Source organism: Centroberyx affinis, unplaced genomic scaffold, assembly GCF_046629955.1.
Source record: "Centroberyx affinis isolate AG114_WGS23_722 - 3 ecotype Tasmania unplaced genomic scaffold, CSIRO-AGI_Caff_v1 ptg003784l_1, whole genome shotgun sequence".
NCBI lineage: Eukaryota > Metazoa > Chordata > Actinopteri > Beryciformes > Berycidae > Centroberyx > Centroberyx affinis.
Genome location: NW_027281654.1, coordinates 285,820 through 311,929, shown reverse-complemented (window position 1 = coordinate 311,929; position 26,110 = coordinate 285,820). Strand labels below are relative to the sequence as shown.

Sequence of the window (26,110 nt, the reverse complement as noted above, 5' to 3'; positions counted from 1 at the left end):
ATGTCAAACTTGGGGTAGGACACCCAATGTGGAAAACGGCAAAGCAGACATAAACATTTGCAGACTCGACCAGTCTTTGGACCAAAAATTAAAAATACACAGTAAATTTATCCTTTCATATTGTTGAGAAGAGCTTGGTGGCTTGCTGGAGGCCAAATTACGCAGGCAGGTTCAAATGAAAGGCTAGAGCAACTGGATTGACGGGTGCACAGTGTTTTAAGGTAAGACTTGTTTACACCAAATGCTTCACCCACTGATGATGGTAGCACATGTTGGTTATATTTTACATTCTCTTTAGTGTAAAATATAATGTAAAAATAGAGCTGTACTTTTTAGTTCATATGAAGAGGGATTCGACTTTGCTTAGCTAATTGAAGGCCTTCAAAAGAATAGAAGTAGAGGAGCTAATGTTAGACTAGCTAACATACACATGACAGTAGGCAAGTGTTGCTGGGTGAGTTTACTTGTTCAATATCATACTTGTGCATTCAGGAGGTGTGATGTAATTTTTTCTGGTATCGTTTTGGCATACCCAATTTCCATGGGAGTACTATTTATATGGAAATGAGCTATTCACTATTTGATTGTTGAGGCCCATTTAGTACAGAAAGTATCAACTTGGTAAACTCTCTTTATGCACAGTTGTACCCCATCATAGATCCTATCTCTGTCCATCCCATCAGTGTCTCTTCCTCCTCCTCTTGTCCCTGCTTGGCCTATGTGTGAAAACTCAGAAAGGCCTCTCTTCATCTCCCTAGTAATGATGTGGCTGGCTAACATTCCTCACATACCTGTTAACTGTGCAGTCACAACGCTGAGGGGGGTGATTGTTTCTAAAACACCTGAGAGTGTGATTTCTTACTTAACAGCAATGCAAACAAAAAGCCAACTAGTTCTGCTTCAGGCCAAGGCGATAGGCAAGCCTAGCAAGAAGAATCACCAAAGTGTTGGTTTGGAGGATATTGAGGACGCAAAGCTCTTTTTGACCGTGTAATTTTTGAGTGCAAAACGTCCAAGTAATGACTGCTTATCGCCAAAGGTGTCCCCAAAATCAACAAGAATCTTGCAGATTATCACTTGAACTTTACTCACTTGATGCTCCCAAAATAATATGCTCCTCATTGGTTGCAGTGTCGCTTTTGGCAAGCTGTCGCATTTGACAGCTTTTACCGTCAAGGCAGGCGGCATTGTAGCAAATCCTGGTACCCAGGCACCAGCTAAATGCGTGTTAAGTTTTGCTGTGGCTGTTAAGTTTATCTGCTTTACCAACCATTTTTGCCGGATACCATCTATCATTTACACAACAAACCAGTTCGGGTGATAAAACAGTGAGATGCAAGTGAATTCAAACATGGGTAGTTAGGCCTATGTTCTATGTTGATTGTGCTGCTGTTAGATTATCTATTATTTATCCTATCATTTTTTTTTATTCATTAAACTTTTACTGCCAGTTTATGTTGAGCTACTGTAAATGGTTCAATATTATTTTCAGGTGCATGCACACACTCAAAATTTTGTTTTCAGTGATAAAATAAATGGGTCATATATCTAAAATATAGCCTACTGTATGTGTTGGGTATTTTTGTAGCAGTCTGGCATTGGTGGGCCTAAATGTCATCTTTCCCATGGGGAAAACCCATGGAAATATATGCATATGGACATTTGGCTACCAGTGACAATAACAGTTTAGTGGTATAAGGAACAAGCAGCCTCTTCACACATATCACTTTCATGTCAGCTGCTGGCTAGTCCGTATCAACTTTTTGGCTTCCCATTTTTTTAGGCCTAGTTAACACACAGGCACAGGATTTTTCCTGAGCTCAATTGTCTCCTTTTCCAACTGTTTCCACAAACCTTAGCGTGTGTTTGTGTATGCCTCTGGGTGCTGTGTTGTCTGTAGGTGTGGTTTTCCTTTTTTGACCTCAGTCTGTCATTACACAGTATAGTTCTGTATGTCTGTCCCTCAGTTCTGGCTCTCTCTGTGTTCATAATCCCACATAAGCAGGAATGATTGTTCTGTTTTTTTTCAGGGTTCCAGAGTTTTTGGAAACTTAACTCATGTCCATTCCTAATTGAATATTAGACATTCATATTACTTTAGAGAGTTCCAGTTTTCCTGTCTTTTCCCCATTTTCTTGTCCTGTGTTTTGTGCTGTCTTGATCATAATGGTTTTGTCCCTTGTTACTCCTTTGCATATGCTGTTTTGGTAACATATTATACATAACCCTATGGATTTAGCATTAGGATAAGTCTGCTTAAGTCTTGTACTTCCTAGTAGAAATAGAGGCCTGATTATGAATGCAGTGAGTTTAGTGTAGTTGAATATTGTGTTCAAGTAACAACCAAGAGATGCAGTACAGTAGATTCAACATCAACTACAGTCTAAAGCTACCTGATTTTGAAGTCTATCAAATTGTATCAGCCTAGCCAAGGAAAATGGTATGGCTTGGATTACTGTGGGAAACTGAAGCTGAGTGTCGAACCCTGCCTGGGTCAGGAGATCAGTGACCACAGAATTAAAATGCATAGAATGGGTAGCTATTCCCTTTCAGTGCTCATTTTCCATTTTTACTGTGCCTGTTTTCCATGTCAACTATGGATTCTGATGGACATTACCATCGTAAACCAAGCAGTTTCCTGTCCTTTCATTCCAGTTCTATGGCATTCATTCAGCTGCCCTATTGGCAGATTAATATGGATGATGTGATCAAGGCAGATTGGCGCGCTGATGTGGTATGATTGCTTGGAACATGAGCAAATCTAACTAAATCGTAACCTACAAAGCACCCCACTTCACTAGGGCTGTCAATATCCCCTAAAAATTAAATTTGACTATGAATTGACTGGAATTCAACGTGGAAGCAGGGCGGAATGAATCGACAATATGTTCTAAAAGGATAGTCTCTCAGGAGTTTGTTCCCAGTATGCAGTCTTTAAAGATTTGAGTAGGTGTTCTGCTGATTCTTCTCTTTTTACTAAGCGGAAAACATGGCCACTCCTCCTAACTACTCCTCCCAGCATGGCTTGGAGGAGTAGTTAGGAGGAGTGGCTATCTCCTCGTCAGGCTGGGTGTTCTCTGCCATGATGCCGCTAGCAAGCATGTGTGTGCTAAAAACAGAGATAGGCACTGGGAGCCAGTGATGTGAAAACAAAACAAAAAAAAATACAGATTTTGATGCATTTGACAGGCAGGTGGGGTTCTGATTCATCATGATTTTTTTGACACTCGACTGAAATTGAAATATTGAAATTCTTTCTGGCAGCCTCACAATTCACATTATGCTTTCTTTCAATTGGGGCAGGGTTGAGCTATGCCATGGCCTGTCTGTCTTTAACAACTTTATTTCTCCACTGTCTTTAGAACCTAGCTGAACCTGCTGGATCACACTTCAACTATGTTCACTATGTTTTCCAGTGCTGAAAATAAATATTGATTTGAGGTGTGCATGATGTGGCTTATAGTGATATGTTGGTGATCCTCCAATAGCAGCAGTCAGTCACTCAGTCTGTACTTGTATTCACAGTTTTGGGGCGCATGGCAGTTAAATCTGTTTTGTGCTTGAGTTTGAGTCTTCCAGTATTCTTGGGAGGAATCTTGTTGTTTTAACATTTTGGATGACAAATTTGTGGTTATAATCCAGTGCTGGTTTGAGTTTTATCAGTGATAAGGGTTATTTGGTTAGTAAGTCTCTCTCTCATTTTCTCTCTCTGCCAGTTCACAGCCAGTCCAGGGTCACAGGACAGGGTTTCCTAACCAGCATGTGTGAGCTAAATTTAAATCTCCACACCACAGTGGTCAGTATAACAGAGTCTTAGGACTATTAGCCTAATGGTCGGGCTTTTTTAAACAACTCATTATTAATAAGGCTAGCCTAAATATTTTCACCTCATACTGATTAGCGATGAATGAAATAGATTTTGAGCACTGGAGAACTTGCATTGCTAAGGCTGAAATGTACAATTGTGTGCAAGGTCTGAAGTACTCCGGGTTGTGCATACATTGTAGTGGTGCAAGACTGCAAAAACTGTTTGGGTAATAAAACATGGCAGACAGAAAACCAGCAGTGGTCTGGATCTCGAGGACCAGGGTTGAAAACTGACGTAGAGGAAAGTTTTTTAAAAATCAGGCTTTTCATATTCACAGGGAAATTTTAAGCCTAGTAGCTATGAGCAGCACAGTAGGTTAGTTAGCCTAATCTCTGACCATGATACATGAAAGATGAATATCTTATTACCTAAAATGATTATTCTGCATTAGCTCTTTTTAACAATGTGTCTCAGTTTATGTTTTGTTGCATAATCAAGGGAAAAGAGAAAAGATTATAACAGTAGATGCAGAGGTGGTTGTTGAGCTCCTTTTACTTTGTTGTCGGTGCTTCAAGGTTCAGGGACTAATATAATCATAATAAGCTGATTGGGAGATGATTATGATGACGCAGGGGACATGGCTTAGCCCAGTGCTGTCTGTCTACAAAGAGTTGTGACCTTAACACTGAAATCAACAAGGCCCTCATAGTTATCATTGGCCCTTTTTACACTGTGGGCCAAAAGCCTTTGACCTCGCCCGGAACCAAATTACTGTAATTGCCATCTTGATTCAGATAGCAATTTGGTGACTATTTTGCCATGCAGGCAACTATTCCACAAACTATCCATACAGGTTGAATACACAGTACTCTGTTTTACCACATTGCTTTCTAAATACTGCTGCCAGCAATCAGGGACATCCAGTACAAAATGAGCAAATCTGCTGCAGCTCAAAACGGCTACAGTAGCTATAGCTTGTAATAGGATTAGCAGCTAGCTATGCTAATTGAGATAACGTATGCTATTTGGTGGATGCATTTGTTCAAAATACCTCATGCTAAACTTCTATCGAGAGGTTTAGTTTAGCTTTTGAGTAGAGGAGTAGAGGGTTGGAGGAGTAGGCTAAGGCTATATAGAGTAGGCCTAATTTTCACTGCTGTCATCATTTTCCTTTCCATAGACAATGACTGGAATCTTGTTGCTTTTCCAATGTACAGCGTTGAAATGTTATATATTGTTGAAATTATACATGTATATTGCAATATCGTAAGTCCATATATTTTCAGCATGGGCGGGTATGGGTGGGATTCATACCCATTAGCCTTGCAATGTTTTTGCCATGCTCTAGCCTGAGTTATAGAGGGCCATGCAGCGTGTGATAAAATGTACTGTTACTGGCATTTCTGTGAGCCTATGAATACACTACAACAGTTGACACCTGCTCTTACTTTAGTTTTCAACCACTGATTATCTGCTTCTAAGTCATCATCTTGTAATCAGTAATTTTTTGCTCAGTCATCTTTTTTTTTTTTTTAATTCACCAGAGCTTACAACTTTAGTCCTGGCATGTGTCCCAGGAAGAGTCATGTTTTGACCTAACCCAGCACAGTTGAAAAGGGGGCATGATAGTATAATTAAGTTTAAGCACCAGGTTTGACCATAGTGGAAAATTGGCTATACATGCTGCCATGGAACAAATATACATTTTGACAAATATTGCTTGGCAGCAATAGTTGTAGGAAGTAAAAATAAGAATTTCCTAAATGTAGTAAAAGTTCTATACCCCTCTAAGAGGGGACTAAAATACTGTTGGTCAGTTAGTTTACAAAACGATACAAATTGTGCTGCATTAGCCCATAATTGCCCAGGCACAATCAAATTTAGACCTGAAACAGTTGGTCACCAGAGAGAAAGATTGAGACTGATTTGCAGTAGGATTAGAGGCAATGACAACCTCTGACAAGCTTGGTGGAAAAGCCTTTTTGATGACAGCTTATAGATTAAAACGTGTTATGGTTGTTATAATGTAATTACAGGTAGCCTACACAATTAATCACTTTAAGAACCATTACATGCAAGTGGCTGATATACCAAACTCTCCAGCACCAGCCAAAATAGCTGATGCTAATTTTCCATTCTGATATCAAACACTAGGCATAATGCACATCAAGGGACATTGATTAGTTTCCTTCTGAGAAACTCTGTATAGCAACTCTGCAGGTGACAGTTGTTGTCAGGCTGTCATGCTTGGGGAAGCGTCTCTGTCGAGGCCCAGTCCCTTGACCGTCTGTGTGAGAGCGAGAGTGTGTCGGGCTTCCTGGGGCTGGCTCGTCCTACATCACTTCCCCTCCACCTCTCTCCTGCTAAGGGAAATGGAGCAGACCAAGTCTTGTAGTGGGAGAGGGCAGTCACCCTGTCATAGAACTGTGAATTTTCAATACATCACGGTCAGTTGTGGGTTATGGATTAATTACTTGTCCTTACCTACAGTGACAACAGTGTGTCCAGTGGAACCCATTGGTAAACAGGGGCAATATGCCAGTCTCTGCACTGCACTCATGTTAACTTTCTATTTGAGTGTTGGACAGTTTTACACATCTCCAATAACTGTGTCAAGTTACTGTTTAAGATAAGATAGCGCTTTATTGATCCCCTTGGGAAAGGCAACAAACACTGTTTCTAATACATGAGTTTGGAACAAATTGTGGAATGTTTACTTTTACTTTAATTTTCACAACAGGAGGCTCTGTCAGATTGAGTGCAATTCTACTGGTGTGTGCAATGTGAAAGCACAATTGCACAGCCAGCTTGACCTTCAGCGCACAGGAGAAAAATAATTTTCTACTCTGCTGATGTATGATTACATGGCTTGTTGAATATATAGACTCCGCTAGCAACTGGAGTATATCACTTCAAGGACAGTAACATCCCATGTTCAATGTTGGATAAAACAATTACCTTCTGCTGTTGAGTCGATTTCTCCACACTGCACGTAGCTTTGTTTTGTTTTTTTTTAGGTCAGATTGCATCCTTGTCCGCCTGGCAGGTGATGTCTGTCTCACACAAGCGGATGAGGGAAAAGGGCATGTGTGTGCAGTGTGTTTACAAGCAGCAGCTGAGTGAGTGCCCCAGCCTGCCAGATTAGTCTCTGGTCTGACAGAGAACCTCTTAGGTGCAGCGTTGGAGATCGATTTAGATCAATTTCTAGACACCGACCAACTTTTTATTTTGATATGCCGATATTGTGATGGTGCGCCACAGATGAGCCTATATGGGAAACACTGCACTTCTTCTCTGTTGGTAAATTGAATTTTGTTTTCACCAATTTTTATTTGGTTTTTCAGAACCACACACAGATAATAGGAATACAGTATTTTGCATTTGCTCAAATGCCCGTGAAGACAAATGGGCCTACTGCCTCACTTGAAGTCCTTCCATGTTGAGATCTAAGAGACTGTATTATTACTCTAGTGTGTTTTTCTCTCTCACTTCCTCTCTCCCACCCTTTGCTCCTACTTTCTCCCACTTTCTATCCCTTTTACCATTTCCCTCTTTCTGTGTCTCTCTCTTCATATCTTTCTCCGTCTCTGACCATCTTTGCTCTTTCACTGCTCCTCTCAGCCAACCCAAAAAGCTCTCTGTGTAAGTGTTTCTGTGTGTGTGTTTTTTGTGTGTGGATGACTGAAGCTGGTGAAGTTCTCTCCCTGCCTCTCACTGGTAATTGGTATTATGTAACACGGGGTATTGTTTTGGTGCAGCCCCTTGTTGGCTCTGGGCCAGTGGCCTGGGTAGCTGGCTGACTGAAAGACTAAGGAGCTATCTTGTTGATGGCTTGATGGCACAAACAGCTGGAGAATGATCTGAGAGATTTGATTTGATTGGCCATAGGTAGGGGCTGGTGATATGGACAAAATATCTAGGATATCTAACCCTGAATTGGAGTTTTAAGTTTTTGTGCAGCAGGAATATTATGGTCTTAAGGTCTTCAAGGCTCAACAATCACTCTTCTTTACTGAAATCTAAAGTAGAATAAAAGTTTGAACCTAACATTTAGGTTTCCTTACTTTGAACTGAGTTAGCCTACATCACTGAACAGTGATGTCAGTGGTGGTGTGGGTGTTTTCGTGACTGTAATGTCACCCCCATGCCATGTGAAGTGTGTCCTTCAGTGAGGACAGTGTCAGATGTCGTGCCTTCTTGTTTACTGATCTCTCTCTGTCTCTCACTCTCTCGCACTCACACATAAAGGAGGGAGATGAGAGATTTGTAAGACGGGTTTGGGAGACCTTTCCTCACATCAAACAACAGACAGGCGGAATGACAGAAAAATAGCATAGACAGGTCAAAGAAAGTCAGGGGTATATAAAGACTGTCAAGGATAGCGATCATGCCACAATTTTACTTTGTGGTATGGTTGGACAATTATTCGGCACAAAAAATAGCCAACTACGAATATATTTTTACTTGTTTGTCACGTTCTTTAAGCTAAGTGCTGTTCATTCATCCTTATTCATATAACCCCATGACTGTGACTAACACATGCTAATGTGGTGCTGTGGCTAGGTCTTAGCCCTTTTTCCTCTTTTTCCTGCTTTGGCATTATGAAATAATGCTTGATGACCTTACTTCACACACTTAACAGTAGAAGTGTCTGTGGAACTGGCTGTGGAGTAGGGCTGGGCGATATGGTTGAAATCAATATCATGATAATCATAAGGATTTTTCTAGATATCAATATATATCACGATATGGTTCATGTATGCAAAATCACGTTAAATAATCAAATTAATGTTCATCTCATTGAACCGAATAGTAATGTTAGGTGTGATGTCAAACAAAACAGAAATATTCAAATAATATTCCTACTATACCTCATTTTTTAAGTAAAATTTGCTTGTCATTATCAATTCAGACAGCAGAAATGTGTGTCACAATATCAAAATATCTTCATATCATCACGATATGATTCCACTGAAAGACGATAAATGCTAATATTGAATTATCGCCCAGCCCTACTGTGGAGAATTAAAAATTAAATTACTCAAGTACATTACTTAACTTTTATTAAATATTTGAGCTTTAGGCATCTGTATTTTTAGAATTTTAAAATATCAATTTGAAAAATAAGACTAGACTGTCATTAGAATTTAACCCACAGAAGATACCCACATTAGATGGGAAGCGTTTAGTCTGAACTGCCCTAGTCAGGCAAGACTTAAACAGTCTTCTAGTCTATCCTAGGCTTAATAGGGAGTAGTGTAGTCTTGATAGTTCTGAGTGTGGTACAGGATTCAGAAGCCTGACTTTCTAGTTTTAAGCTAGTTTGTGTCACAGTTTCACCAGAGCAAGAATTAATTCTGCTGAGCATAGCTCTGTGCCTGAACTTGGTAAGATGTTAGAGACCCTGTAAACAAAATGTGATGTCATCCTTTATTGATTCCTGTAGAGGAAATTTCCTTTTTGTCTGCCGCCCTCCCCGGGGATGTTAGAGTGCAGGATCAGCTGCACTTGCCAGCACCAGTGGAGCTGGTGGGGATTCAGTGTCCAGGACACATCAGCAGGGCAGATCCTTCCTGCTCCCATATTGGAAAAGCCTGTGTTTGTGCTGTGCTTTTTCTTCTCAGAAACTATTGCCGTAGATAGGCTTTCAGACATCTAGAAATCCATGCGATTGTTGCCAACTGCCCTTGGTAGTTTATTTTGGAATTAATTTAGAGAGCTGCAGCTAAAGGGCTTGGGAGCCGCATGAGGCTTTTGAGCCACGTATTGAGAAGTGAGGCAGGCGGAACGATGTGCAGGCAGAATCTCAATATCCCGTCATTTTCTTCCTGTCAACATTCCAGCATTCCTGCTCTCATTCCCTCCCTTCATTCCCCTCCTCCTCTGGCACGTGGACGTTTGGCGCTTGGACAAAAAATAATTCCCCTCTGTCTGTCTGGGCAAGACTCTTTCAGACTGGAGGGAGGGCAGTAGAGAGGGATATGGTGGGCAGAAAGAGAACAAAAAGACAAAACAGATGAGGTAGTTGGAGAGGAGGATAAGAAGATTGGAAACAAGTGACAGAGGTGGTGTAAGAGAAAAAGTGAGCAATGATGACAAGCAAAGTGGACAGAAAACATGAGGGAGGAGGGAGAGTGAGTTGGCTTGTTGAGGCTGTATTTACCCTGCACTGCAGGGAGCTACAGTTTTGCACATTACATACTGCCATATAATAGTGTGATCTGCATCAGATATTTTGAAAAATTGACAGCTGGATGACATACCTATGCTAATGTTCTGCTGACCGCAAATTGGCTCATACTTTTTACAGCACATGTTTGACTAGATCCGGCAATTGAAACTGTTTTTGTTTTTGTTTTTAATTGGGCAGTTTATGACCCACTTTAAACGTTTATTGCCTGTTTTTGATGTTGGCCAAACAATGGGTGCATCCCTACATATAACCAATGACGTTCACTCTTAAGACTACACTAGAGCTAAAACATGGGCTGCTTTTTATTTGTTGGCATGTAGAAAGTTTTTTTTTTTGTTTTAACATGTCTAATATAAATATGATTTTGCTCAATTTTTCATGTTGCGTTTATGGCTTTTTTAGGTAATTTTTCTGCCTGATAATAGCTTTATTGGAGCTCAGCAAGAAATGAATTATCCTAGTCTCAAAACTCTTTGACTTATAACGTTTTTGTTGGCCTTCAGTTCTTCCAGCTATTCTGTATGCTGGGGGGAAGGTGTTATTTCTAGTCAGTGTTCAGCCAAATGCTGTCAAGATGGAGATCCCTGGACAGTCACTGTCCTTCAATGTGATAGCTGAAGTCCAGCCAATGGCAACAGTTTCAGTGTCAAAGGTGGCATTTGATTGGCTTGGATTTCGACAGAGGGCAAATGATTGATAAATGGACCCGCCCCCAGGCCCCACTATTTTATGGGACATCATGTACAAGCTGATGAAACATGAAGTTACAAACTGATCCCACAAGAAAATTCAAGATTCCTAGCTCTGAAAATAAATTGCTGAAACATCCATTTATCAAGACTATCACAAACATTAAGTTACAAGCATTCACATTTTTTTTCCCAAACTGGTATTACAAAGACTAACTTTTTTTGTTTCAAGTTTGCAAAACTTTCATATGTGCATGTAACCTAAACATGAGTACAAGTTAATTCTCGCAAAACTGTTTCAACTTTTCAAAACTTTAAACTTTAAGATTGTGACATTGTCTCTCTCCATATAGGTGTTGCTGGCCACAGACCTCTGACTGCCTTGTTTTATTCTGTGCCAAGCACTCAGTCTTTCTGTATGTTTTTTGTTTAGATCCAGACATTTGGAGTGGAGGCTCCATGCAAGACGGTAGAGGACTTGACCAGCGGTATCGTCATGGCCCAAGCTCTACAGAAAATGTAGGTTAAATACATTCAAAACTATCCTGAAACTGTTCAAATGCATTCAACTTCTCTGAATTTAGTAACAGCCTAAAAATACAAGTGTACTGTTACGGCATAACACCAGGCTGAAGTACACATGTTTTATGTTGGTAAAAGTACTTGGATGAAATGGTTTTCTGTTGATCACATTAGGATGAGGATGATGCTATTTTATTAAAATATGATGATATTTGATACTTGATTATAACTGGAAGATGTCTTGACGCATTCTCCTTCCCCTATCCCTCTGTGTGCTGTAGAAACAGTGTGGTTCAGTGATAGTACAGTTCCAGTGTTTTTCTTTTTCTCACTTACATATGTTTCTTTAATGCTTCATTGTGTAGATGCACCACAACTGATACAAGGTGCTGAATATTGGGCCAAATACTATATTAAAATAGGATCTTGTATCAGAGCGTTTCACGAATATTAACAGCTGGTGGCTCAGTAGGCTAAGGTGCATAGGGTCCAGGGTCTGCACATAAAACTATGGAAAAATGAATATGCCAATCATTTTTGTCCCAGGACCCCAAACTAGTTGTTGAACTGAGAAAAAGTAATGGATCAGATTGATACTTTGTATTAGCCAAAATTATAATTTGAATATAATTTGAAATCTGTATCGGCTATGAGTGAAACCCTACGTAATTTTCCTTTGGATATTTAAGACAAAGCAGTTATTATTACTATTTTGGCTTTAAATAGTAACTTAAAGCCAAATCTGAGTAAAGCCTGATATCTAAAGGTAAAAAGCATGCTGCTGAAATTGCCATCTGCTATTAGCTGATCTGTGGTGCCAGGTGATGTCACCACCTGTTGTGCTCCGTAGACATGGCACCAGCAACCTATTACCACGTGAAGATGAAGCATATGAGTACGAGTACTGTAAAAAATATTTTTGTTTCAGTTTTATCAAAAGTTTACATGAGTGCTCCAAATAGAAAAAAGTCAACATCAATGTGATAGCTGCCCTGAAATTAACAAAATGTTGAAATTACTGCACTGTTGAAACCCCATGCAAAAAAAGACCCCACAGGGTTCCTGTACTTAAAGTTTTTCAAACTACATTACCAGAAAAATGAGTATACAGTTTTTTAACTTTTGTGACATAAAATTCAGGCCATATCGCCCACCACTTATTCTCCTGTCTCTTTGATTTTTTTTTTTTATAGAGATATATCATATTTCAATGACAGTTGGATCAGCAGAATCAAGCCTGAGGTTGGGGACAACTGGAGGTTAAAGGTATGAACCACATTTACTCTGTCCTTGCTTTCTTTTTAGTTGGGATGCACCCTTGCCGATATTTATTTTTTATTTTTTTTATTTTTTTATTGTTTTATTTGTTATCGGACAATCCCAGATCTGATTGCTGATTGATGATGGATGCATTTTACCCAGACTCTCTTCTAACAACAACACAATACAGTATGCTGTAATACGTGTACATTAAGCATAAGTAATAAAATATATACTGGATTTAACAGATTGTTCTTATGGCATTGGCTGCATGACATACCTGGCCTGTCCATGTAAATAAATCAGACGTTTAATCCAAACATATTGTTGCCACTGGTAGTGCATGACATTACATACTGCAATAGTGTGATCTGTATCAGATATTTTGAAAAATTGCCAGATGTACAACATACCTGTGCTAGTTACTAATGATTGATTGGTGCACCCCTACTTTTTAGTCATATTTTGTAATGTAGATTGATTTGTTGCCTTGGTAAGTAATGTAGGGGTGACACACACTACTCTGTGTTCCAAATTTGGTTGAGTCACCTGTAGCAGTTGAAATTGAATTCTGTGGTTTATTATTGCCTGTGTTAGTAACAGGTCTGGATTGTTACTGGTAGTACATGGCGCTGATTATTCCAGTGAAACCCCTACATGACTTTTTCTCTTCTTATTTCAGATCAGCAATCTAAAGAAAATTCTGAAAGGCATCCTAGACTATAACCAGGAGGTAAGAAGAATCTACTCTACTCGGTTTTAAATAAAATAGGTCCATGAGCCTGAAATCAGTACCCAGTGGTAAGACTATTGTGAGTCAAAGGTTTTCATTGGCTAAGGGGGTGTGAGCATGAGCATTACTCTATAACACAAGCCTCAGTGTGTATGTCAACTTAGACACAATCACACAAAACCCTCCTTCGTATTGGGGGGGGGTTGGGAGTGGGAGGAAGTTGTCATCAAGTACTCCACCCTTAATCCCTCCTACCCTAAAAATGCATATTAAGAGGGAAGGCAAAGACAACATTGTGTGTTGAGTTTCCATGCATATCTATAGTCGGTGTTGAATTTCACCTATCTCCTTAAACATGTCCAAAGCCTCTTTTTAGCTTGAAATAATCTAAGGCGTAAAAGGAAGTAGAGGCCCGAGGTGTGAACACTACTACAAAGAAAACCCAACTGAAGCATAGGCTGAAGTATGAAGCAAACAATAAGCAATGGTGCTACTTCGTAATAGTTGCCTTGAGCATGACCATGGACAAGAGGCTATTGTTTTCTGTGAATGCTGCCTCCTATGTTGAATGTATGTGCCAACTGGGTCAGAAGAGAACTCACTTCTCTTTGTGCCCTATATAATTGGTCTAGATCACAGAATAGAATGGTAGACTGGTCATTCCCATTCAAATCACCTCAGGTCAGGTGTACCATAGAAGATTACAAAGCCCTCTCTGTCCATTAAATTATATGGTCTAGTGCAGAATTTCTTAACCTTTTAGTTCTGTACCCAGAATCGATCAAGGTTTGGTTTGGTTCCCAAATGAATGGTATGTTTTTAACGAGCCTAGGTAGCACAGTGAGAGACGTGTGCTTGATTTATAGTACCGCGGCGTGACCTACCGTACCAGTCATTTATAATATTTTGCCCTATGATTGTACCTAAGTGTCAAGAGCGCTTTTGTTTAGCTAGTTTTTTTCTTTGTTTTAACAAATCTGTCCCTAAGGTTTTTCCACTTTCTGGTGCATTCTTCAGTATTGCAGAATTTCTGTGATTTCTTGCCAGGAATTCACGGGAACATGTTTTTTTTTGTAACCACTAGAAGATGGGTCATAGAAATGTCGGTTTGAGCAAACCGTAGTGTTTTTCCTCAGTACTCTGACAAGCCAATCAACTGTAACCACCATTACCGTTCAAGTGTGAAATTAAGTTTAAATTGGCATAATTTTTGTCCTAGTCTGCAAAGGTTTTTACAAACCTAAGTCTAAATGTTTATCCATGACAGCACAGGCCATTATTAACCAGACCATTATAATAACCTGAATTGATATTATTTAATACATTGCAACGCCCTTCTTCCCTGTGTCTAGATCCTAGGCCAGCAGATTAATGACTTTGCACTGCCAGATGTTAACCTTATTGGAGAACACTCCGATGCAGCAGAGCTTGGGAGAATGCTACAACTTATACTGGGCTGTGCAGTCAGCTGTGAACAGAAACAAGGTGTGTGCCCCAGTCTGTGTGTGTGTGTGTGTGCACGTACATACTATATGTACCATGTGTGTTTATGTGGGCTTTAATTTGATACTGGTATCACATTGAATTACTTGGTGAATCAATTTTACCTCATTATTTTGTCTGTTTCTCTGTTTTCTTCCAGAATACATCCAGACCATAATGATGATGGAGGAATCAGTGCAGCATGTTGTCATGACAGCCATCCAAGAGGTAGACCATCATACTGTTTAGACATGGTCCAAATAATATCTGCAAATACTTAAATGGTTTGCTGTCCTCCACTTCTGTTGACATCTTCCCTGACACCATCTGAACTGGCTTCATGTGATAAACCTATCTGGTACTTCAGGCTGTCAGAAAGTGAGCAGTTTGTTAAAAGAGCTGCACCTTGAAAAGTTTAAAAAAGCTCAACTTGTTAGAGGAGTTCTCATGGGGCAACCAATCACAACGAAGAAGAGGCTGGTCTCATGCTACATAGGCAGCTGACAGTTTACTGCAACAACAACTAGAATGGAAGTAGAGAGAATACCAGTAGGAAAGTTGGTAGTTATTGTTATCAAATTCCCAGAAACTCTAATTATAAAAACTTGGCGTGGGAGCACGGTGTCGTGGGAGTTTCTTGTGTCTGAGAGTTGTACCTAAGTACTGTTTTCTGGCAACTACTGCAACTAGTTGTCATTATGGAACCAAAGTGTGGGTTGCAACCTTCAGTTGAGGCAGTGAACTTGCCCTTTTATAGACTTTTCCTCTTCTACTTTTTCACACCATTAACCTATTTCTGTGTTTCTCTAGCTGATGAGTAAAGAGACTCCAGTGACAGGAGGAAACGACTCATATGTGGACTTGGACAGACAGGTATGGAGATTTTATAGAGCCTTTACTGTGGTGCATACAATGTTTTTTTGTGTCTGTTGCTAACTATGCCAGCCATATCGTCTCAAACGTTGGAAGGAACATACAGGATCATCTACCCTGTGACGTTAACTAATTGGTGATTTGTTCATTTTCACTCAGGGAAACTACATTCTTGACATCTAAATTTGAATATAACTTAACTTACACATAACTCAAGTAATTTATTGGACATTGACGTGCCACACTCCGCAAAATCACACACAATGCCTCTTAGATTGCTGGGCTTTCCACTCCGAACCTCACAGACCTCAACACAAATTCTGTTACACGTAAAGCACTCTCTATAACACACAACCTTGAACCACCCCCACCCACCCAGCCCGTATTTCACCCTCCCATCCGGCCACAGATACCGATCCTGGATCTGTAAAACAGCACGCTTCAGCAGAAACCTTGTGTCCTCCGCCATCATGGCCCTGAACAAGCTGTCTCAATGACGTCTCGCTTTACTTTTTGGTTAATTGTGTTTGTATATCTCTAGCGCCGACATGTCTACATGTCTGTATGCTGTAAACTGTTTATATCAGGTGTTACTGTTCTTTATAGTTTCCACATTCCTGTGTGACTGGTCTTTAGTCTTTCCATGTGCTGACTGTAAAAATAAATTTTGCCTTGGAAGACAATCAATCAAGCAGCACTGGGTAATATCATCCCCTGAAAAGCTGCCTGAAAGGTGAATATTTTCCCTTTCCCTAGGAAACAGGACATTGTGAGCGGGTGAAAAGGATCTTGTTGCTTGTTTTGTTTTGTTTTGTTTTTCTTGTATGGATGTAACTTAATCAGGGTGTGCTAAATTGTTGTTTCTGTTCTCAGCTGAAGAAGACGGTGGAGGAGCTCAATGATGCTTTGGCCACTAAGGAAGAGATTGCCCAGAGGTGTCGTGAGCTTGACATGCAGGTTGGTTTGGACATGATCTGCCACTATTGGAAGATAAATTATGTACAGTGGGTAGACAGCCACAACTAATGTTCTTAGCAGAGACATTCATTTTTGAACTTCCACAGCATTTAAGCATTCAGACAATCACATAAGTTTGTTTTGAACATTATTAATTAGACAATGTAACGTATATGAAATATCGTCAAATCTATCATTTGAACTGTGAATGTCATACATTACTCCAAAGTTCACAGTCTTGTCAGTCTTTAACAATGAGGATACAGTGTTAAGATAATGAGATTTGAACGGTCACTCATTTGAAAAATTTAAATGGACTTAGGTGACGTCTGAAAGATTAAATTGTTTGGCCATGGATAAATAGCCGCAGTTGTATTATAAGTATTATTTTTTACGTTCAGGTTAAATAAGGCATCTTATTTCAGGTTTTATTAGGTTGAGTTTTTTCAAAGTATACTGAAAAATATAATGACAATACATGAAAATGCAGAGCATTCCCACTGTTATTTTTTCTGTTTTATTTAACAACTCTTTAAGCTGTCTGATTGTTTCATACTGTGTACCTTTTGAAGCTATATTTTTTTTGGTTACGCTTTAAAAAGCAGCTCCCTTTTTTGCGTAATCAGTGTAATTACACAGCTTCAAACACACAGCTGGTTCTGTTGCTGCCAGTAGATCTATCAATTTATCTCTCCTTGATCAATTATTTCCTTGTCAGATTGTTGAATTTTGCTACACTTTGAGAACAGAATAAACTCTGTTGGAAATAGTGATATGTACCCTCCATCTCTCTAGCAGTGTATCCATACTTTAGGCTATTACTTTTTAATTTTACAATTATTATTTTTTGTATTTTAATTACCGCATAAAAAAAGATGGAGCTGTAATTTAAAGGGTTACATGTTCTCCTGTTTCGATTAATCATTTTTCTCTAATTGCCTGACTGTGTCAATACTGTGTGCCTTGCTTTGAAGGCCCTCCATGTCCAAGAAGAGCGTGATAGACTGAGGTTAGAGTTTATTGAACTAGAAGAGAGGGTAAATCCAAACTTTCTTTTCTTTCCATTCATGGTGTGTGGCGTGTCTAATAGTCCTGGATTTTTTCAGTCTGCTTGCAACAGCATCCCCTTTGGAATCCAGATTCCCCTTCTCCAAAGTGTGTGTGTGTGTGTGTGTGTGTGTGTGTGTGTACACGTTTGTGCACATATGTGTGCGTGTGCATCCTTGGGCACACCAGCCACAATTGCAGTGCTGTGTGGGTGTGTCAGTCAGTCCTCACCCCCTGACTAATAACCTCCTGCCTTGTTAACCCTGGTGTTTCTCATGTTTTCTCATGGCGATTGTAGACAGGAAGGGGAATAGCTTGGTTTTTGGACCCAGGAAGAAGTCATCAGAAGACATCATTGATGCAGACAAATAGTTGAAGATACTTCAAATATTTGAAGAATATAACATGATGTGCACTTGATTGCGTTAAGTTTGCGTGTGATGTTGCTCTTTCTGCTTTTTTTCCATGGATGGAAAGATGAATCAAGTGCACGTCAAGAAGCTCAAATATTTTCAAACATTTTCAAAAAGAGATTTTTGCCAGGTCTGTTGTATGGTTTCTCTAATGGCACTCTGCAGGGAGAAATCAGCAGCAGAGAGAGATTTAATCTTAAATGTAACTCAACACCAGTTGGAACTAAATGGATGAACACTATTTCAGTTCCTTTCCAATGGAGATTGATTGATTGATTGACTGATTCCCACCTTATTTCCTGCTTTTTGTGCTGGCCTGATCACATCTTTGATGTGATGTTTCTTTTAGGTATGACAACAGGCAAACCGGACTGGCAAAATAAGTTGATAGATTTGAGGCTAAAGACAGATAGACCTATCCTCCCCCAAGATGAGAGATGAGGTTACATCTCATTCCATTTAAAAGTCTCAGTGTTTTGAAGAAGGGCTATGAAATGGATAGAAATAGAAATCCACTCAGTCAGGGATGAGAAATCATGGTTTGCAGTAATGGTTTTAACTGCCAATCAGTACTTGAAAAGGCTGAATAATGTGAATAATGTTTTGTTTTCTGTAAACAAAAATATTCAGGTGTGCAAAACCCCTAATATTTTGACTGGGGGCTGTTGAAAGGTTTTTATGTTTTTTAAGGCGTGGCAAACTCACTCTTCACGGGTTTGTGTTCTATAATTAGACACATAAAAAAAATATATAAAAAAAAAAAACAACCGGCTGCCGCTTTGCTTTGTGTGGAGTTTGACACCCTACCCATCACATTGAGAAGGCCACATCAAACTGCATGTAGCCCTGTTGGCTATGTCAGAGTTTGTTGGTTTGCCTTGTTGAAGTGTTTTTGATGTGTGCTTGCTTTATTACCCAAATGGATACCACAGTGATTGTGAATACCTAATGGATTTTATGCTGTAAAGAAAAATGTTATGTCAATTTCAGTTGCTTGCAAGATGAAATTTGGCCAACTAAGTTTCACTCAATAAATTATACTTTCTTTTCTTTTCTCTTGCTCTGTCTACCCCCCCGCTCTCCTCCATCCTAACTTCTTCCTCTTCTCTCCCTCTCTTCTCTTTTCCCTCTTATCATCCTCTTCCTCTGTCCGCCTCTCCTCATCCGTTGCTTCCTTTTATCCTCGACCTCTGTCCTCTAATCCATCTCTTTTTCTTGCCTCATTGCTCCCCTTTCATCTTCTCCCCAATCCCTCCCTCTCTTTTTCCCTTGGCCTTCTTCTCTCTCCTCTTCCATGTACCTCACTGCTGCACTCTTTCTTTCTGCTGCCCTTCTTTTTCCAATCTTCTCTCCCTGCTTCCATTCTTTCTCCCACGCTTTTCCCTCTCCTCTTTTGCCATTCCTCCTTCTGTCACCTCCCTTCCTACAGGTGGCAGCCTTACAAGAGGAGAAGGGCAGTTTGCTCGCGGAAAACCAGATCCTGATGGAGAGACTTAACCACTCTGACTCCATAGAGGATGTAAACAGCCCTGCAGGACGCAGACACCTCCAGTTGCAGACACAACTGGAGCAACTACAGGAAGAAACATTCAGGTGAGGGATTGCCAGATGGATGGAGGGATGTTGTGACAGAAAAAGCAATAGAGGAATTGAGGGATAGATCAGTCATGATGGAGCAACCCCATAGAGGACCTTAGCAGGACTACAGGATGCAGTCACTACAGTAGGTAGTTTTAAAGTTAAAACTTTAAACCTAGCTTAAAGGCCAGCAGCCAGTTGCACCAGCTGAACTTAAGTTCAAACGTAGGCTAGTTTGAACGTAAAGTCTCACTAAGTCCGAGTTTACGCATTACTAAAATTTTAACGGTTGCACCAACTGAAATAGTTACAACGTAGACTTAAGTTACAACTTAAAACTTACACCTGCCTCCTACTAGGTGTAAAGTCCTCCGTAAAATAACAGTTGGCATGGCGCATCAATTTGACAGACATTTTTAACTTGCTGGAGAAGCAGGAGGGACAAATCCAGGGCGGTTTATGTCGGCAACGGATTACATCATTCTGAACCGTATGATGATTTTGATTTATACTCGTGCTTTCGTTTTCCCCGAGCAGAGATACGCACACAGCATCGGAGCCTAAATTAGGCTACATGTTATAGGCTTCCCCGGTGGTGCGTTCAGACTTGGGTGTTAGCCAGTATTATAGAGTATTATAGACACTTGGGGTGATTATTTGTATTCATCTATGCAGAATACGTACTTTATACAGCGATTTCATAACGTTTCCACGTGTCTGTCATGCACATTTCAACAATCATTTCAGTCTCCCAGATGATGTAACAAGCTACATTTCCGATGTGAATATTGCTCCACTTCACTTGCTAAGGAGAGATGCTCCAGACATTAAGGTGGTATGGAGAGCGACAACACTGCGGGGGGACAGGAGGAACCACTGAGTTATATCTGGGACATGAGTTTAGATCACTGAACTGACGAATAACAAGTCTACAACTTTCTTTAGCCATCAATAATGGTTACTGAGGGGGAAATGCCTAACTTTTGCTCCATTGAAAATAACGGTTAAACCGCTTGACGTCACTTGTTGTCTAACGTTATATTAATTCTAGCCTAGTTGTAGGCTACTATCTAGGCTAGACTGGTACAGGAGGCAAACTAACATGAATCCTTACAGCCTACTTTATACTCGTTAACGTACCTATTTGTTGATGTGTTTGTAGAGGTTTGCAAATTTCCAAGGTTTCTAATCTTTTTCTGTTGCTATCGCGTAGCCATGGTTAGATGATAGTCATTGATTTTAGCTGTAGGTGCGGCCCAAGGAGGTTCTATCAAGGAGGTTCTATATTAACATGTTCTATATTAACGGTGCGGCAGGGGAAAACGTCACTGTCTGCGACAATGTTTTGGTTAGTGGTCCGTTTACGCTCTACTAGTTAAGATGTACCTTAAGTCTCATGGTGCAACTAAACAAAGACACAACTTTAGTGTCAAACTAACTAGTTTCAACGTAACAGTTAGTGTAGACTTTACACCCTAACTTACGATGGAGCTTACGTTCAGCTGGTGCAACTGGCTGCAGACCCACCTCCTACCTCCACCAGCCCCAACTTTACAGTGTCACTGCAATTTTTTTATTGAGGTCACACTTGAGAGTTAATGGCTGAAGTCTCTGTCTCTCTTGGTTCACTCCATGGTATTTTCAAGCGTCCTTTACCTTTTATGGTGTTTTAAGCCTCTTCACTAACAAGGGTTTAAAGCCAATTTCTCCTGTGTTTTAAGGCCACTTCACTTTCAGTCACAATTTCAAGGCCTTTGTTTTACAAGGATGCTACAGGATAAGACCTGATCCAGGGTCATCGTCACTCACTGGGACAAGTGCAGAGCCGTTGATTGTACTAGTTTAGTGAATCCAGCTATAGGACTCCAGATTGTATTAGGATTATTAATCATGCAGATTTGTGTAGATTTGTCATTCTAGAAACTTGGCCTCCCCCAGTTACCCCGTTCACACATGCATGTAGGGTTTTTTTCTGTTTAAGCGCCAGGAGGCATAATTTCCAGAGAGGCATTAATATTGACATTGTGAGAACAACACCGTACGTTAACAGTTCAATCATGACCAAAATCTCTTTGATGTGTTGTATTATGTGCCAAAAAGCTCTTGAAACTGGGTTTCTAGAAAAATAAAATGATTCCTAAGCATCTCGGCATGAGAAGAAGTTTGTCAGTAGCTGTCAGTGATGGTTATTGATGACGGTTTTCACAAAATAATTATCCTCCTTAGCACACAGGTATACATAGTAGGCAAAAATAATTGACATAACTAAAATTCCTTGACTAAGAGCAAAATGTAAGGAAAAAAAAAACCCTCAAAAACCCTCTGCAACAAAAGCAGCAATGATGCAATAAGCTTGCCCTATTTTTAACTCTGCCAGTCTCTCCGGAGGTGCAGTTGTTGGTTCTGTCAGCAAGCTGGCCTCACTACCTTTGTAGTAGAAGTTAATTCAGCAGGGTTTTGTCTTCCATGTGCAAAAGGGTCTATTATTTTCCCTCACAAGACCTAATTTGCAATATCTATGGTTCTGAGCTTGTTTGTGTGTGTGGGGTGTATTACTGAAGAGAATGATGATTGTAGTTTTCAAGTTTCATGTTAGCTGTGTAATCCTACTCCATGGCTGCTGGTCTTTAGCTTGTGATTCTGTGGTAGCATTTCACCATGGCAGTATTATGGAATGAATTATTTCTGGAGAAGTTCAAATTCTTCATCCATTGCTCTGGGTTGTAACCAGTAACTCTTCAATCTATACCAGGGCAATACATTGAGTTGCCTATCTCTCAAATCTCAGGGTAAGTTTGCTTGAAAAGGTCTTGGAACTACTTAACCCAGTCATGGAATGAATTATTTCTGGAGAAGTTCAAATTCTTCATCCATTGCTCTGGGTTGTAACCAGTAACTCTTCAATCTATACCAGGGCAATACATTGAGTTGCCTATCTCTCAAATCTCAGGGTAAGTTTGCTTGAAAAGGTCTTGGAACTACTCAACCCAGTCATATTCCTACATATTCCCAAAGAGTTGCAAATCACAGTTGCTGTCATTGGGCTGGCAGATTGAGTTTATGTGTATGTTCAAGATCCTGATGTCATTATAAATCCTCACAAAGATGATGTTTGTGATTTCTCTAGGTTGGAGGCAGCTAAAGACGACTACCGTATCCGTTGTGAGGAACTGGAAAAAGAGCTGTTGGACGTTCGGTCTCAGAATGAGGAGCTGACGTCACTGGCTGACGAAGCCCAGTCTCTCAAGGATGAGATGGATGTCCTCAGGTTAGTTGTGGGTTTAAAATCTAGGCTCTCTAATGCTGAGATTACATAAGTAATGGTTTAAAGTCGCAGAAACCAAATTCCATTCATTTTTTATTGCCATCTGGTTCACAGATAATGCCTGTTGTAAAAAAGTTAGAGCTTATTGTATTTGTTCATTACACTCCTCACTTAAGGTTTCAAGCTAATTTTATTGTCAGTACAGACACTTAATTTTACAGACACTAAATGTTGAGAGCTCATAAAGAGTGATATCTGAGTGAATAGTCTGTTTCTGTAAATTGACATTATTGTATTTTTAATTGTTTAATTGTTTTTCATTGTTTTTTACTCTGGTTTATCATTTTCCTTGTTTTTCGGTGAGATGGTATATGACAGAGACATGAGATTTGGCAAAATGATAGATATTTGTGGTGGCTTCCTAAATAAAAAATATGACTCCAATTCACTAGATGGTGCCGCTATAATTAAAGATATTAAAATTTCATGTTTGAAATCCCACGCCAAAAGGCGGATTGATGCGAAGTTGTACCAGAAGCACAGAACATGACACAGGGCAACAAATACATTGTTGGAACATGAAGTTACGTATACTTTTCAGATTACTGTTGCTACACAAACGGAGCCATATACAGAATGTGATAGTTTTCCCTCGCCTTGCCGTTCTAAAAGTTATATCAGACAGTGAATCTGACCATGTCTGTTGTTCCCTCCTCAGACATTCATCAGACAAAGTATCAAAACTCGAGGGCATGGTGGAATACTATAAGAAGAAATTGGAGGACCTGGGACTTCTCAGGAAACAGGTACACAATCACACAGACACACCAAAATTTTGACTTTGGTACTGATATCAGTCTAGGTATTACTGTTAAGATTTTAAAATGACACCACGGGTGATACGCCACCCACCCGAGCTTGATGACTCGCCTGTTGCCACTGGCAGCACATGAAAAGTTTTTCAATGTGGCAGCAAAGGCTCTGCCTTCTGTCCAATGTATTAAACGTGTTCTGATCTGTGATCATAGGTTCTGAAATTCAAAACAGTGTCTGAAATGAACTGTCAGAGCCAGATGGACAACATGCCTACAGTGCTAATGTTCTGCTGACTGCCTCAAATTGGCTCATACTTTTTACTGCAAACATGCGACCACTTCCATACGACTGGTTTCCTTCCTGGTTTGCCTATTAAGATCAGGCAAATGGCTGGCCTACTAAAACAACATTCTTAGGCAGAGAAATCAAAGGACTCAAACACGTAAGACACTTTCTTTCTCTTTTTTTCAGGTGAAGCTTTTGGAGGAGAAGAACACAATGTACATGCAGAACACAGTCAGTCTGGAAGAGGAGTTACGTAAGGCTAATGCTACCAAGGGCCAGCTAGAGACATACAAGAGACAGGTAACCATGTGACAGACATTGAGCCAACCTGTGTTGACTTTCACACGCACAATTACTGTTTACATCACTCCTCTAAATTTATTTTATAAATTTATGTGCTTGCTGGTACTGTATGGTAGAATGTGTTGTTGTAAGTGTAATAACTTTATATACTCCAAGTATGGCTGTTATACCAAGTAAAATTAAATTGGAAGCTCCAACTGACTCCCATTTATTAATTTGAACATTGAAAAGTACCAAAATTAAAGTACCATAGTTAAAAAAAAGGATGAAAGTAAATGGACTCTGACCTTTTTTAGCAGAATATATAAAAATGTAACATTATAAAGACAATACTTGAAGGTGAAATCTTGTGCAGCAAATAAAATTGATTTATAAAGGGCATTGACCACCATGCATTTGTATATGTAGCTGAAAAGTTAACTTTAAAATTAAAGCCTCTGAAAGTATAAAGATAATTGATAAAAGAAATCATAGCACATGTCCCAAAGAATCTGTGCAGTTGAAAGTTGTCCCTTTTAACCAATGTTTGACACATTCATCCACTACTTCTTTTTTGTAACGATGGCTCATGGCCTGTCAAGCAAGCATTGTCTCGAATACAGAGTAAGAGACTGGAAGCTACAGACGAGTGACAAACATATGTTCTGTATGTCACTTGTGTGACAGTGCAAACTGATGTTTTTAATGAGACAAAAGTAAAAATATACCCATATTGTCATTTATTTGAGTGCTGCCAGGCACCATCTGGCACTTTACAAGAGACTGGTAGAGCCACACATTTGCCCCTATATTCATTCAGTTAACTTCATAAAGAAAAAAATGTCAGTTCCTGCAAAAATGTGAAATAATGATGATAAAAACATTTAGCCTAATTGGCTCGAAGAACACAAACTGTCATAGGCCCAGATGTTAAGAGTAAGTGGTTTTATCACAATAAAGTACCAAGTCAAACAGAATAACAAGAAAAAATGGTACTGAAATGGCAACGGATGTGGTAAATCAGTTGACCACTAACCACCATTGCAACGAAACCTCTAGAGGCAATGATATGCACACAGATACGTATAGCTACATTTACCTGTTTTACAAAGTAATTTCTCCCCTTTAACTATCTTCTCTCCCCTGTACAGGTGGTTGAACTTCAGAACAGACTGTCAGAAGAGTCTAAAAAGGCTGACAAGATGGAGTTTGAGTACAAACGCCTCAAAGAGAAAGTGGACTCTCTACAAAAAGAAAAAGATGTACGCACCATTTGTTTGTTTATTTATTTTTTGAGGGGGCAGGGGGGCAAACTGGTCCCATTTATTGAGCCGCCTCAGTGAACTAACATTAGCAGAGTCAGTGTTATTGTAGGGATACAAGCTGAAGAAACACAGGCTTGTCCCTGTGCTGTTAATTATTTGAAAACCTGTGGTTTGCATACAGCACATGGTGTATCACTGTTATTCGTCAAGCCAGACATACCAGCTCTGCAATGCCAAGCATAGTGCTGCTGTCCAAATGAGATTTTATCTCTCAAAAGTTGTTCTTGTTTTTTTTTTTTTACAAAATGAGTATGTTCCCATGAAAACGTAAATGATGGAATTAGTGTAACAAGGTTCACTGCAATGATCTCAAAGCAAAAGCCTAGTATTCCTATGTACTATATTGAAGGCATCAAAGTCTGTTTTTGTTTTGTTTTTATTTGCTACTGTCCAGTCGTGGTTATGTTTTCTCACCAGTTGTGTATCACTGATATTAATCATATTCTTCTAGACTCTGTGACTTTACTCGGATAAAATATTAAATGTACATACTAAGAATAGTTTTACAGGCAATAGATATACATTTTTCATAGAAATATGCCACACCACCCCTTTGCCGTGTTATTTTGTGTGTAGAATCAG

At 39.7% G+C, this 26,110-nt stretch overlaps 1 protein-coding gene across 2 annotated transcripts in view; it reads left to right on the top strand.

Moving 5' to 3' along the window:
• The window catches only part of hook3 (hook microtubule-tethering protein 3), a 45,372-nt gene that overhangs the window by 2,787 nt on the left and 16,475 nt on the right, over positions 1-26,110 (top strand). For both annotated transcript variants that reach the window (XM_071541087.1, XM_071541089.1), the window contains exons 2-13: positions 11,124-11,209; positions 12,406-12,478; positions 13,155-13,205; positions 14,558-14,690; positions 14,848-14,915; positions 15,498-15,560; positions 16,434-16,517; positions 19,407-19,570; positions 22,683-22,823; positions 23,539-23,626; positions 24,108-24,221; positions 25,355-25,465. In XM_071541087.1, coding sequence (XP_071397188.1) covers positions 11,124-11,209; positions 12,406-12,478; positions 13,155-13,205; positions 14,558-14,690; positions 14,848-14,915; positions 15,498-15,560; positions 16,434-16,517; positions 19,407-19,570; positions 22,683-22,823; positions 23,539-23,626; positions 24,108-24,221; positions 25,355-25,465 — 1,176 coding nt within the window. The remainder of the gene's footprint in view (positions 1-11,123; positions 11,210-12,405; positions 12,479-13,154; positions 13,206-14,557; positions 14,691-14,847; positions 14,916-15,497; positions 15,561-16,433; positions 16,518-19,406; positions 19,571-22,682; positions 22,824-23,538; positions 23,627-24,107; positions 24,222-25,354; positions 25,466-26,110) is intronic.